Here is a 14,536-nt window from a genome sequence, read left to right on the forward strand (position 1 = left end):
GAATAAGTTTTGTATTCGTATAAATCTCGTCATTCATTTTTCACAAGAACTTGCACAATCATTGTCTTTCTTTCCCTGACATGTAGGAAAAAGGTAATTCGATAGTTAAGCTTAGGGCTCTGAATGCCCAATTTTGGATTTTATTCGTAGTAAAATTATTCATTCCAAAAGTGAATTTCGGTTTACAATTACCATACAGACGAGATTGGATCACAGGTCTTACTATTTTTTTAGACAAACGATGCTTACCAAGTTGAAGAATCTTGCTTCAAACTTGTCTGCGTATGTAATTCGATGGTAATTCAGAAAATGCAAAACTCACCACAGAGACGAGCATGTATTGCATTTGTTTACCCAACATCAACTGGCATTGTTTAATACAGCAGTTATAAATATATACATAATGTATTCTAAAAGAATACACCTGCAAACATTATATAGTAGAGGAGATGGTTTATTTCAGTTCAACCAACAACAAACACAGATACTATAGTACACTCATCCAGGTGACTGAAAAATAGGCATTCTAACCTGTCTTCAGGATTCAAAGCAATTTGTCAAGTTTGCACACAAATGAGGAAATCTCTGGATGTACTTCATTAAAACAAATAACGAAAATTGGCTAGAAACAAGTTGGCCGTGAAAGCTTGCAACCAACTGTGATAAAACGGATAGTTAAGGAAAACTCCCATTCTTGACAATGCTGAAGCCCACCGGAAACAGAGAAATCTGTTTCAAGCCACAGCAGTCAGGCATGGATAAAATGCAGTGCCACATGCAATCCATTGCCGCTTCCTCCCATGTGGCACCACGCAACCAGGGACCTTCAGCCATTCCCTGCTTGACACATTATATGTAACCAATCGGTTCATCTGTCTTGACCTCAAGGACAACATGAGCAAGCCTTTGTTACCCAGGCAAGTCATCCTTACGTGCTTTCCATAGAACTCCAAGCACCATATATTTGGCATTCTGTCAACCTCCTTCCATAGAAGTGTCATTTTCTGCAGCTCCCAAATGCACACGCACGTGGCAGCATTCTTTGTCAACAACCCCACTAGCATGATCCGGCCTCCACATTCAGCAAGTGTGTGGTCAGTCAGATGCAGCGGGATGGGAATTATAAACTGCTTCCAAATCCCAGAGACCATATCATATGACACAATCCCTTCAGGGTCTGAACGCATGAAGTAGAGTGTGTCATCAATTGAAACAGCCTGTGACCGGAAATTCAGCGACAGGGGCAGCTTAACACTCGACGGCATGATTCCAGGACGGATCCAAGAATTCCTCACGGAATCATAGACTTCATACTCGCCATCACAACCCACCCATAGGATCTTGTATCCCTCACTAGTTGAACTCCCATTCAGAGTCATCCCCACAGCAACACGAGACCAGACCTTGACTGACCTGGCTGGCAACTCTTTAAAAGATTGATTCAGAGGGTTGCACACATAGAAGTTCCTATTACCAATATCAAGAAAACACACCAGGCCCCCCGCTGAAGCAACTGGCAAAACAATCAGCTTTGTTGGCAGAGAAGAAATGGTGGGATGGTGCCACTTCTTCAAGGATGGGTCATACATGGCCCCAGAATTCACATTTTCATGAGTGATGGTGTAAAACCATGGAGTAGCTTGTGGGACCTCCGCACAATGTTGAGAGAAACTTTCAGAATCAAGCAAGGAATTCCATTTCCTGCAAACAGTACGAAATCGGAAAAATGTGGCAATGGGAAGCCTTGCAATGACAGCTTCATAAAGGTCTTCCGGGAAATCTTTCCAAATATGCTGTTCCATAGGCTCAGTGGTATTGGTGGTTCCAGATGATTTACCCCGGGTTCTCTCCTTACGAGATCTCTTAGTAGGAGGCGGCTTGCAAGGTTCCAACATCTTCAAACTTCCAGATTTTCCAGCTGCCATCATAAAACTGTAGTAATCATCTGGAGAACCTTCATCAACATTAATTGGGCACCACCTATGTAAAATGCAACAATAAAGTTAATCCTACACTCCCTACTTGAGGAACTTTACTGCACTTGCAGTGAAAGAAGAAGCAAAATACTGAAACGTACACACATAAAGGACAGCAAAGTACATAAACATAAACCCGTGAGAAACTATAACAAGTCCTGAACCATTGAGTTAAAAACATGTCAAACAAATGGTTCCTATCAAAATTATAAAATACGCCAAAATGGGAGATCATTACTACAAGGTTTTCTTTGGTTTAATTTCTTTTCTCAGAGAATTGATTCCAGTCTACTTTCTGACAAACAGGCGAAAAAATTGACTGACATTCTATTAATTTACCTGCTGCAGGTCCCCAGTTAGCCATGATGTGGCACATATTTATTGAATTTTCATCGGGGCTACAGGGTCCCTTGGCCTTAAATATTAGTTTAAGAAAATTTCAATAACTTCTGAAAAGAATGAAGCTAACACTAGAGCAAGGAGTTGATGAGAAATGAAAGATATTGAATTTAAGAGCCTAACTTAAAGAGACAGGAAGGGTCATGGATGCAGTAGTAGGCAAGACCTATGACATCAAATTTTGAAGGTTCCACCACAAGAAAACTGAAATCAAACACCAAGCATAAGTTCAACAGACATGAAGTGAACAAACTGGGAGACCACATGAACATATCAAGATAACATTTTGTGCGTTGAAATATTCAACTTTAAGAAATGATGCTCCTCCCAAGTGTCCCTGCAAGATTCTCTTGTACTATAAGCTAGTCTTTATAAAGTTTGAGATTGTCTTTGTCTACGGCAATGAGTGTCAAGCAACATATTGTTAAATGCAGGAATCCAAGTTAGCCAGTTTAACAGAAAGGAAGTGAAGATAACCAAGGAATACGTATTATGCAAAACAACCTATCCCAAATAAAAAGAGAAAAAGAAGCTCATTTCCTGTGGAGTACACAGGTGAGCCATGGTTTTACATCAAATTCTATAAAGATAATATGCTGGCAGTTTATTGAACACTAAATATGAAGAGGTGTTACAGGTCAATGCATTATATGTAAACGGACAGCACAGGAAACCAAAAGCTGAAGTTATGTGTCATATTTAACCAAAACTAATTGTTTTCATTCGTTACCCAATGTAAAATGAATATCACATATCAATTAACCCAACGTGGCATGATCAATTCAAGGAAGATGGTTCAGTTGGTGGTCCATATTTTCAATCATGCGTTTATCAGATTATTCAAGTTCTGGGACCTAGCTGTTCTTTTGCTCCTTTCCTTTTCTGGTTTTCTATGATAGACGCTATCAAATGGTTCTAAAATAGAAATGGCAACCGTGAATAGGTTCGAGTTGACCATGAACGTTCTCAATAACAACATCGAACCCCAACCCCGGCTGGACAGTCATAAAAACAAAACCAAAGAGGAAAACAAGAAACTAAGATCAAATACTAAATAGTGCGGTTAAGCCCATCAATTTTGTGCCAGGGAATTGAGCTAAACATAAAAGGAAGACATATGTGCGATTAAATAGATGAAAAAGGCAGATTCTTTAAAGAAAAGTCTTTTAACAAAATTAAACCCAACTCCGACAATGGCACGCTATTCATCAAGAACAATCAGACCCAATTTCTCAATCCTAAATGTCAAGAAAGCAAACAAAGAAAAGCAACCAACTTCAGCAAGAAAAGAAAAGAAAGCCATGTAATTTACACTTCAGATAAGAAAACTAAAATAAAAGCAAGCAAGCAGAATAAAACTATGAATACCTATAAAGCAGGAAATGAAAGAGGAAGGAGAAATTGAAGAGATGGTGGGAAAGAAAGGGAATTTGAGAAGGTGAGAGAGATCCACAACTAGAAAAGAGTGAGAGACCTTGGGTGTTGGCGCTGTTGGTGCTGCTGTTGAGAGTGATGATTGAGCAGAGGAAGCTGAAACTGAAGAGAAGGTTGAAGATGAAGATGATGATGTTGTTGAAGATGGTAATGAGGGTGAGAGCCGTAGACTTCAACGAGCTCCTGAAGCTGACCGATGAGCTGCCTTAGCATGGCCAGCCCTTCCATGCCCCTCTGAGGCTCTACCTCTCGCAATTAACGACCCAAACTCCCAAACAAAAACAAAAACCAGTCTTTTTATTTTCCTCTTGTTATTTACTCAAAAAATTAAATAAGACCAGAAGACCTCCCGTAACCAGAGAGCCCCTTCCTCTCCAAAGGCTCCTATCCCCATCCCCAGCCCCCCAACCCAACCCAACCTCCACTCTCTCTTTCTTTCTTTCTTTCTTTCTTTTCTTTCTTTGCTTCTCTCTCTTCTCTCTCTCTCTCTCTCTCTCTCTCTCTCTGATTGCAATAGCTACTCTTCCTTTACCACGTATGCACGCCCATACCATTAACTTGTACTCTCGCTCATTATTTTAAATCCCCCTTCATGTAAATTTTTGATATTACAGCAATATCAATATCCTCTTTTTTTCCAACTTTACCCTTGCACGATGTTTTTTTCCTCCAACTAGACATGGCATATTTTTAGGGTGACAATTTGTAGGTGTTTGTAGGTCGCGTTCAAGTCTACACCCTTCGTATTCTAATACTAGTTGCTTTGAATATGACCCATTTAGTCATTGGGATGACTCACATCTATTATAAACTAAAAACTTGGAGCTAAGTCTTTGTTATTATAGATGAAATAAGAATGATGTTGAGAATTTAAAGAAACTTTAGTTGTTGAGGCGATATTTATATAATCGCTTCAATTCCAATATATCAAAGACATTCTAAAACAAGACTTATGACTTAGTTCACTTTCATCTTGGTAATGATGAAACCAAGAAAACATAATCCTACAATTAGAATATGATTCCAGTCTGTAATTATAAAACTTGCCCCTTCCTTATGGCATACTATATTTTAAAGTAGTAGGGTATAAAGGTAAATTCAAAAGTCATGAAGTTTTTCCTTGGCAATTAAAAGCCGGAATATTATTGGAGAAAAAAAAAGCGGTATATTGAGTGTTTTTGGCAATCCACGTGTGTGAACGGAAGGTTATAAGTTGATGGTCAAGGAGACCACGGGGGAGAGAACTTTTTGAAGCAGCAATGCATTAACTTTTAGAAAATCAACGGTTGTGGTTAGATCTCTCGAGGCTCTTTCTTTCTTGTCCTTGTTCCACGCACACGGCATGATTGTCCCAACACTTTTTCCATTTTATGATATAATTTTGTTAGAATTACGGATGTACCTACTTGATACCTTTTACTGGTCTTTCTACTCATTTCCCATATGTGCCCCAAGTACCTTGTTATTATTGATCTTGTTGTTCCCCTACTTCTCCTTCTTCTTCCTTCCCTTTTCTTTTCTTTTAAGTTTTCAAAACTATGATATGTTTACTTATTCGAAATGGGTATTGAAATCATTAACGCATGAGGATTAAAAATATACGATTCTCCCATTACAACCCGCAATACTTGAAGAATCAAGAATAAACTGCGTAGGGGAATAATTGATCTCGTACTCATTTCTTTTATCCCTTATTCTTGCTCACTTCTTCGATTTATGACTCACTCAATTCCAAGTAAGGTAAACATGCTATTGCAATTCACTATTATTGCTAAATATTGTTTTGCTTTTTGGCCTACTAATTCGGTGACAAAGTATTAAGCTTTATGAATACTTTATTACAGCTTGAATAAAAAAGATGACATTGATTTTGAAAGCAAAAGCATTTAAAATAGAAAATGCCAATGAGCAAACTTGAAATGCGTTGCCTTCATGTGTAAATAAAAACCAAAAATAACATAGATGATATCCACCACTAAAAACTTGATAAAAAAGATATAAAGAAAGAAAAGAATCGCATACATTCCCCCCCTGCAACTAACTGAAATGAGTGATAGCAGCAACCTTGTCTTAAGCAATCATACAATTCATTTTGTAAGCAAAATGGCCAATATACTCATTCAACCATACACGAAATGATGATCATGAAGTGACTAATAAGTGAGTGGGTTTTTTTTTCTTTTTCAAAAATTTCCCAAATTATATATTAAAATCGTGTAATAAAGTGCAAATTACAAGAGTCTAAATCTAGCTTAGAAAGATTGATAAAATTGGTTTAGTGTTATTAACCGCATGTAACATGTTCCTTGAGAATTGAGCATATGGGGATAGTTTGGTGACCATGTATAGATGCAGTTATTTGAAAGTTTCTCTCTTCTAGACTTGTGGCACTTTCCTTTACCTAATAGATTTCTTACAAGATGGACTGTCGCACGCCATTTTGATTGCCACCCCATTACTAACTCGCCACAACCCCCCATCCCTGAAGTCATTCCCCAAATGATGCAGTAAGTAACAATTGCTTACAGCCACAGCATATCTGAGCTAAATTGTTGCTTCAAGGCTGCAATTTAAACCCTCCCCCCAGTATAAACAACAGAGAATTATGCTCGTGAATGATTGAATTTACCATTTTTTATGATTTATATTGGACTCAATTTCTAATGGAATGCAATCCAACAAAATAAAGTAACAAAAGAAGAAGAAGAAGAATAAATAAAAAGTGGGAAATGGTATGGGAGGTAATTTGAGATGGGGAGGTGGAGAATTTGGTAAAAAGTGGGAAGTCATGATGAGTTAGAGAGGCTAAAGTTAAGGTAAGAGGGAAGGTTTTGAAATGAATGATTAGGTTTGTCAAAACCAAGGGGGGGATGCGGTGGGTAATGATTTCACATGGTCTAGGGAAGACAAGTTTTAAGTCATTTTGGTGGTGGGTTTAAATGGTATAATTGCTCATCATAATCATCATCATCGATTCCCTTCTTTTACGTGTGCATAAGTGCATTCCATTCCATTCCTTTGCCCCCCTTTTCCCGTGTGGTTGCTTTTTTGAACCTTCACTAACTCACTCACTCAACCTTGAGATCTTCTCCAATCCATTTGGTCTTAAATTCAAATTCCGCCTCCCCCAAAAGTAATTATTTGGATTTTGTTTGGACTCAAATCGTTTTTTTCCCCAACCCTTTAGACTCAAATTTTTAAGTATGTAATTTTATTAAATTGTATAATAATGGTTTAAGTTTAATTTTGTTTTTCATAGATAACTTTTTTTCATTTAATCTTTTTTAATAACTTCATAATTTAATTTTTTAAACAATTTGACCTATAAAAATTGAAATTCCACAAATATAATTTTATTTGAGAAATGGGTGGGTATTTATAGAGTTTGGAGTGAGGTTTGGGGTTGGATCTAATTTAGATTAATTTAAAATATTATTTTGACTATTGGATTTAAATTTCAAACGTTAGATTTTTTTTTTCTCGTTAAAATAGCATGGATTTAATTTGGGTTACTGTTGGAATAAAAACAAAAAGATTATAAAAAAAAAAAAAAAAGATGTTACACTAGAGCGTGACACCCCTATGCATCACAGTAGACGCGACCCCCAATTTTTCCTACTTGCACGTGGGCTGCTTCTGGCTAAGTGGGCTCCACCAAAAAAAAATATTCATCCCAGACTGGTATTTCCCCCTAGATATGGGTTTTCCTAAATTTTAGCTCCTTACTTTTCTTGGGTTAAGAGAGAAATTAGACTAAAATTTAGGATTTTTTGGGTTTGGCCTAGTGGCTTGGAGATGGTCTAACCTATTATATTTCTAATCTGTCCTAAGCTCATTTCCATCTTACATGTTGGGCTACTTGGGCTATAAATGCAAAGTTTAAGTTGGGGTTTGTTCTATGGTGAGGGTGTCATATATGGATCATAGAAGTGAATCTTCATATTAGCTATATAATTCATCTGAATAGTAACTTCACTTAAGTTTAATGAAATGATTCTATAATCAATATGAAGGTCCACATGAGGAGTCCATATATGGCACCCTCACTATAGAATTTGGCTTTGTGAATTATCCAACTATTGGAATTAGGTTCTAAATGAGACCTAAGTTTGGGAATGAAAGATTTTCTGTTTTCAGTGAAAGATGAGAGAAATTCGAATTTGAGACATCTGCTAACATTAAGTGGAGAATTTGGAATCATTGACATTGAATATGAGATAAATTTTACAGCTACAAAGTCTCCACGAGTAACAGTTCTACATCATATGTTCAAATTGAATGAAGAAAATCAAAAGAGAATTAGGTTACAAGCTAATCAAAGTTTTGTCCACCCCGTGGAAAATACGATGCTAATTGCTACATAGTTTCATTTCATGTGCCTCCTGCATGGTTGCCAATGCCGTGAAATGTCTTTTCTCTTTTGTTAGGCCTGGCATCACCAAAGCGTTGAAAAACCAGTAAACCCTCAAGAAGCTCAACAGCTTTCTTAATTGTAGGGCGGTTTCTTGGGAAGAATTCAACACAACGCATTCCCAGCTCTGTCATTGCAAGACCATCTTCATCAACGTAACCCCAGTCTTCCTGCAAGCTCCTATGGACAAGTGACCCATTGGGCTTGTATTCCTTCTTGGCCCAGTACTGTACTAAACAGTCCAGTCCCAAGTGGGGCTTTTCCGCACACTCTGGCTCAAAGCCTCTCTTGGCTATTAGGCCTAAGAGAATCACACCAAATGAAAACACATCACAGCTTGTGTGCCAAAAACTACCACCTGAGAAGAACAAAATGGATTTTACTTTTGGCAAAACCGAAAGTATGCATGCAATACAGTGACATATAGTTTTGGCTTTTGAAAAAAGCACCTTTTGCAGTGAAAAATGGATCAACAAAGCCAATGGAGATTGGTATCTGCTTTTTTAGTGTGGTCATTTCACCAATGATTCCTCCAGTAATGTGTCCAAAATCAAATAATTTCGGCCTGCAATCCTGAAAATCAAAGTAGAAAAAGATGATTAAGATGAAGCCAGCAGATTGCAAGAAGACTAAAACAAAAGACAAAAGCTAAAAGGATAGATAGGTTCAAGAGCTTTCACGTCTGAATGAAAATGAAAGGCAGTAGGTCCAAACCCAATCCAGCATTATATGAGATGAATTGATGTTCAACACCAAATATGGCTTGTCCTGGTTGTGTAGAAATTCAAGGAGACGTGCAAATTGGAGAACCACATTGAGCCTCTGAACCCAATTGAGATAATCTGTATGGGGTCATATCAATCTTTCCGTAGTAAAAAAAAACTTAGCACAAGTTTCTTTTGAATATCAACATGTTGCTTAAAATAAATAAAACCCACAAGAAATTGAAGCTTTAAAACATAAACTGAAGGCACCTTTCACTGTCAAATTATGCAGAGTATCCCATGGATTGAGGTCATAGACAACAGCCTTGACTTCCTTTTCACAGCAATAACCAATCAATTTCACCAAGTTTTGATGACCATTTATACTTGGATGTGTTAAAAATTGAACTTCTTCCTGCAATACAAACCAACACAATAATAGCCGAAACCTTCCAAAACTAAAAAAGATTTGCAAGAGAGAGAGAGAGTTTTAAGTTTTGATTACTTTAAACTAATCTAAACTACGGGGAGAGATTCAAACTCGGGTGCAAAGTGGTGAGTAGATCCGCTCTAGCCAACTTGGCTAAGTCCATGTCTACAAGATAGTTTTAAGTTTTAAAACTTACCTTAACCATCAGAAACTCATCATGTATGGATGTTATGCACCTTGACTTCTCATCCCATATTTTGACTGTAACGGCTCGAGCTTGATCTGTTCCAATAAACCCTAGCTTAATCTGTCCTCTATATAATTTGCCAAACTGAGTAGCTCCAATCAGGTTGTTCTGGTGAAAACCATTGGTACATGCTTTCAAGTCCTCTGCTGTAAACTCTTTAAGCTTTGCTGCACAATCCATCATGTTGCTAAGTAGCTCCTCAGCTCAGCCATAAACCAAATTTTAAATGATAAATTCAGCACCAAAATATATGGCAAGGAAGCTGGTGGGCTAATTATAATAGAACTAGCTCCTTATCTTCTCCTCTGTACATCCAACTTCAAATTTGAAGATCCAGTTCACAACATATCATCCCAAATTAGTATTAGACTTATTCAACAAGATGTCACTTGTGATTTATATATGAATTTTCTATTGTGTTTGTCCTTGAACGGTGTCGCTTTCGTTGTGATGCATCCAATGGTTGACTAATACTGATTCTACGATCCAGTTTTTGAATCTACTTGCAGGATTTTTAGGTTCATTATAATATTCAAGAATTGCAACTAAATAAAAATTCTTTTTGTGACACCACGTACAAGTTGGAAAATGGAAACAAAGCTATAAAATAATCATGATCATAAGATAGAGAATACATAAACTTCGAATGGCACCTGATTCCATCACATCACACCAAAGCTAGATAAGTTTTATGCGCTGTTGCTCTATGTCACAGGGCAAGCCTAATGGTGGAGGCTACAACAACCACCATGTCCTATACAATTATGTATAGCTAAGGCTACAACAACCATATCCCAATTAATTTAATATAAATCCTAACTCATAACAAATTTTCCTAATTCGGCTCATATTAAATCTATAACCCTTAACAAGGGGCTTATAACTCGAGTGTTTAAAAGCAATTACTATTGCACTTGAGGTTCTAAGTTCAATTCATTTTCCCCCAATATCGCTGTATAAACAAAACAAAAAATAAAAATCTAAAGCCCTTAATCATATAATGTATATTATGTATAGCTAAAAGTACAATCGCAATAACATGGGAAACTGGTCAACTATAAGCCCAAATAATATTCCATAAAATATAATGTGATATGTTGCAGTAGAAAAATCCCAAAATATGGAACATATGCATAACAGCATTGCCCTGAAGTTGAATAGCTTGAGAATCTCATTTTAGAATGAGTGATGTTAGCTTGTGACAAACACATGATTCAACAAGTTCTCACCAACCAAAGCCCCATGGAATATCTCACCCTCACTTGTTTCTTAACAACATCTTCTTCTTTAACTTACTAATCCCATCTTCATTTTTCTTTAAAACCTGATACTAATCCCATGGAAATTCTCACCCTCACTTTGTCTTCCTTTAAAACACAGGTCAACTCTCCATTACATATCCACCATGGGAACTTTTGTGCACAACTCAGCCCAAGATGAGGAACATATTTTCCGAAGCCGAGCACCGGCTGTTCAAGTACCTGATAATGTCACATTGCCAGAATTTGTGCTTCAGAATGCTGAGTTATATGCTGATAATGTTGCATTCGTGGAGGCGGTGACCGGAAAGAAAATTACTTATGGGGAGGTGGTGAGAGACACTAGGAGATTTTCCAAGGCCTTAGGGTCTCTTGGCCTTAGAAAGGGGCATGTGGTAGTGGTTGTTCTCCCAAATGTTGCAGAGTATGCCATAGTTGCTTTGGGAATAATGGCGGCTGGTGGGGTGTTTTCGGGAGCAAATCCATCGGGGCATGCATCTGAAATTAAGAAGCAGGTGGAGGTAGCTGATGCCAAGATCATTGTAACAAATGGTGCAAGCTATGAAAAGGTAATGTTATCAGATCATAGCCCCAGTACTTCTGTTAATAATGCAGGCAGCTGTGGGCATATGGAATGATAATTTATAGTGCAATTTTAATTCTAAGCCTTTGTGTTGAGAATTTGAGATGTGCAGGTAAAAGGCTTTGGGGTACCAGTAATTGTGCTTGGTGAAGAAGTTATTGAAGGTGCTATGAATTGGAACAACCTGCTTGAAGCAGCAGACCGTGCCGGGAACAAAATCAATAAGGAGGAATTGAAGCAGTCTGATCTATGTGCCCTTCCCTTCTCATCAGGCACAACAGGACTGTCCAAGGGTGTAATGCTGACTCATCGAAACCTAGTAGCCAACCTCAGCTCCACACTCTTTGGAGTAACGCCGGAAATGATTGGCAAAGTCACTGTCCTAGGCCTAATTCCATTCTTTCACATCTATGGGATCACTGGAATATGTTGCGCGACGCTTCGAAACAAGGGGAAAGTGGTGGTGATGGGAAGATTCGAACTTCGGACATTTCTTAATGCATTGGTCTCACAAGAGGTCACATATGCGCCCATTGTGCCACCAATCATTTTGAACTTGGTTAAGAATCCAATAGTTGATGAGTTTGATCTGAGCAAGCTAAAACTCCAGGCCATTATGACTGCAGCAGCTCCACTTGCACCAGATGTCCTCAAAAATTTTGAAAACAAGTTCCCTGGTGTCCAAGTCCAAGAGGTGACACAGACAACAATGCCCTTCATTTTGTAAGTGCTGATTTTAACAGACAATTGTGTGTGTTTTTGGGCTGATTCAATTGTGCTTATTTTTAATTGTAGGCATATGGATTGACTGAACATAGCTGCATCACACTCACTCATGCCGCACCGGGTGTTATGGCAAAGAAAAACTCAGTTGGGTTCATTCTTCCAAATTTGCAAGTCAAATTCATTGACCCTGACACCGGCCGATCCCTCCCCAGAAACACCCCTGGTGAACTTTGTGTCTTGAGTCAATGTGTAATGAAAGGTAAAGGGGAGAGATTGATTGCATCAATAATCTGATGGCTCATGTTAATCACATGTTGATGTGATTCATGTGAACCTTTTGTCATACAGAAGTCAAATATGTCTGTCCTTTGTTAAGCAACATAATTTGAATTGACATTGTCGATAATGTATCGATAATATATATTGTACTAAGAACTTGCATATCTCATGTCATCATAACTTAATTTTCAGGTTACTACAATAATGAAGAGGAGACTGCCCGGATCATTGACAAGAATGGATGGCTTCACACTGGTGACATTGGCTACATAGATGATGATGAAAATGTCTTTATTGTGGATCGCATCAAGGAATTAATCAAGTACAAAGGTTTCCAAGTAAGATGGACCACTAATTATAACCCTAGATTAATGAAAGTTCACTAACTCAATGTCATGGATTTAAAAGTTGCGCTACTGATTAACTAGACTAATTCACATTTTCCCAAAATAGTTTCTAAATTAATTATGTTATGCAAAATCTGAAGGTGGCTCCAGCTGAACTTGAGGCCATCCTTCTGAGCCATCCCTCAGTTGAAGACGTTGCAGTAGTCCCGTAAGTAACGAAATTCGATTGATCATACATTGTTGTTCAGAAAGAAAATTACTGCAGTTTCTGTTTAGATTAAGGTGTTTTGGGGTTAATTTTCAGATTGCCAGATGAGGAGGCAGGGGAGATTCCAGCAGCAAGTGTTGTTTTAGCAGCTGGTGCAAAAGAGAGTGAAGAAGACATTATCAAGTTTGTGGCCTCAAATGTTGCTCAATACAAGAAAGTTAGAGTGGTGCACTTTGTGGACAGCATCCCAAAATCACCCTCTGGCAAAATTATGAGAAGGTTGGTCAAAGAGGCCATGATAGAGAAGATCAAGGCATGCAGGCTCCACACCTAAACCTAATTAAATCCAGTCTTAAATCAATAACATGGTTTTAAGCATATATCATTGAATTTGAACAACAATATATGTATCCCATCCAACTATCCAATCAAACCAGCATCACCAATTCACTTGATTATTCATCTGTGATTATCAAATTAAGCTCTACCATAATTAATAATTAATGAAAGCATCATCATACCAGCAAACAAATCCATAAATAAATAAAATAAAAAGAAAGTTGGGAGATGGGTAGGTGGGCTGGTTGGTTGATGGGATCTTAAATTTTTGAACATGAAGAATTTGACTGATAGCAAGTGTGTAACAATGATTATTGACTGCTAATCTCGAATGGAATTAAATTCTCGGTAATTCATGGAGAATTGACTCTGCACCAGCGACCATTACTAACAGCCTGGTACCTTGTCCAGGCTAGGGATATAAATATCATGGGACCTCATGATCATGTCCAACTCCAATCTATGTAGAATCCAAAAGCGAATAAGGTAACACTTGGTGTGCACTTGCCCACGTACCTTGATGCAGAATCACACATATTCATATACCAATATCAAATCAAATCAAAATCAAAATTCTTTCCTCCCTACCCTAGAAATAGCCTCCACCATCAATAGAGTTGCGGAATAATGGGTGTATATTTATTGATACCCTACTCTAAATTAAAGTTTAAACTCGCCTCATTATCTTTGTGTATATTTACATAACACAAAGTGCCGTGAATTAATAAAACTGTGTGACGAAATTTCTCGCGAAATTAATTATTCCAAGAACTACGCGGCGTCCGTTAACTTTCGCCGGATTCTGAAAACAACGAACACCAATGGTAGCAAGCAATGAACAACAGTGAACGTGCCCACGTGGACCCTTCTCAGCATGAGATATTGAAATTCGATTTAATTAATTGATCTGATTATTTAAGTAATTGTTTCCATTTGCCAACCTCAATCCACACGAACTAATAGTTTAATAGACACAAGTTGGTTTGCCAAAATTAGTTTAATTATATCCGATGTTAAATTCAATATATTTGTGTAAACAAAAACAAAACCCAACTCGGCGCTCTTTGTCCAACGAATAACTTATTTTTATTCTTTCAATCACATCCCATGTTGATTTTATGTATCATAATTTATAATTAGTCCTAACATGGGGACACTCCGCCCATTTCTTTTATGTTTAGCATCATCGTCTAA

At 37.6% G+C, this 14,536-nt stretch overlaps 3 protein-coding genes across 5 annotated transcripts; 1 reads left to right on the top strand and 2 right to left on the bottom strand.

Annotated features, from left to right (window-relative positions):
* Positions 1-507: 507 nt before the first annotated feature.
* Positions 508-4,241, bottom strand: LCR (Galactose oxidase/kelch repeat superfamily protein). 2 transcript variants are annotated; one of them, XM_088246602.1, is made up of 3 exons: positions 3,850-4,241; positions 744-1,980; positions 596-685 (listed from the first exon to the last, which is right to left on the bottom strand). In XM_088246602.1, exons 1-3 carry the CDS (start codon positions 4,035-4,037, stop codon positions 623-625), a joined length of 1,488 nt encoding a protein of 495 aa, XP_088102728.1. In that variant the 5' UTR covers positions 4,038-4,241; the 3' UTR covers positions 596-622. The 2 variants fall into 2 exon arrangements, with proteins under 2 accessions (XP_021829422.2, XP_088102728.1); XM_021973730.2 differs by having other exon boundaries at positions 508-1,980; positions 3,850-4,237.
* A 3,756-nt stretch (positions 4,242-7,997) lies between these two features.
* On the bottom strand, positions 7,998-9,950 carry LOC110769782 (putative serine/threonine-protein kinase PBL12). Its single transcript, XM_021973822.2, has 5 exons — positions 9,551-9,950; positions 9,195-9,339; positions 8,935-9,062; positions 8,670-8,793; positions 7,998-8,578 (listed from the first exon to the last, which is right to left on the bottom strand). Exons 1-5 carry the CDS (start codon positions 9,782-9,784, stop codon positions 8,181-8,183), a joined length of 1,029 nt encoding a protein of 342 aa, XP_021829514.1. The 5' UTR covers positions 9,785-9,950; the 3' UTR covers positions 7,998-8,180.
* An 815-nt stretch (positions 9,951-10,765) lies between these two features.
* ACOS5 (acyl-CoA synthetase 5) lies at positions 10,766-13,463 on the top strand. Of its 2 annotated transcripts, XM_021973790.2 has the most exons (6): positions 10,771-11,429; positions 11,556-12,137; positions 12,239-12,428; positions 12,641-12,786; positions 12,936-13,003; positions 13,100-13,463. In XM_021973790.2, exons 1-6 carry the CDS (start codon positions 11,007-11,009, stop codon positions 13,335-13,337), a joined length of 1,647 nt encoding a protein of 548 aa, XP_021829482.1. In that variant the 5' UTR covers positions 10,771-11,006; the 3' UTR covers positions 13,338-13,463. The 2 variants fall into 2 exon arrangements, with proteins under 2 accessions (XP_088110261.1, XP_021829482.1); XM_088254135.1 differs by lacking the exon at positions 13,100-13,463 and having other exon boundaries at positions 10,766-11,429; positions 12,936-13,007.
* Positions 13,464-14,536: the final 1,073 nt, after the last annotated feature.

The sequence above is a fragment of the Prunus avium genome, chromosome 1 (assembly GCF_965620075.1).
Source record: "Prunus avium chromosome 1, drPruAviu1.hap1.1, whole genome shotgun sequence".
Taxonomy (NCBI): domain Eukaryota; kingdom Viridiplantae; phylum Streptophyta; class Magnoliopsida; order Rosales; family Rosaceae; genus Prunus; species Prunus avium.

Bases quoted from the DNA above. Each gene is read 5' to 3' on its own strand.
- LCR (XM_088246602.1), bottom strand. From the start codon at position 4,037: ATGGAAGGGCTGGCCATGCTAAGGCAGCTCATCGGTCAGCTTCAGGAG. The intron at 1,981-3,849 runs GTCTCTCACTCT...CATTTTACATAG, and splicing joins CAACAGCGCCAACACCCAAG to GTGGTGCCCAATTAATGTTG. The intron at 686-743 runs GTGGCTTGAAAC...CAAGAATGGGAG, and splicing joins TTTATCCATGCCTGACTGCT to TTTTCCTTAACTATCCGTTT.
- LOC110769782 (XM_021973822.2), bottom strand. From the start codon at position 9,784: ATGATGGATTGTGCAGCAAAGCTTAAAGAGTTTACAGCAGAGGACTTG. The intron at 9,063-9,194 runs GTGCCTTCAGTT...GACCCCATACAG, and splicing joins GCATAATTTGACAGTGAAAG to ATTATCTCAATTGGGTTCAG. The intron at 8,794-8,934 runs GTTTGGACCTAC...TTTGATTTTCAG, and splicing joins CTCATATAATGCTGGATTGG to GATTGCAGGCCGAAATTATT.
- ACOS5 (XM_021973790.2), top strand. From the start codon at position 11,007: ATGGGAACTTTTGTGCACAACTCAGCCCAAGATGAGGAACATATTTTC. The intron at 11,430-11,555 runs GTAATGTTATCA...TGAGATGTGCAG, and splicing joins ATGGTGCAAGCTATGAAAAG to GTAAAAGGCTTTGGGGTACC. The intron at 12,429-12,640 runs GTAAAGGGGAGA...CTTAATTTTCAG, and splicing joins GAGTCAATGTGTAATGAAAG to GTTACTACAATAATGAAGAG.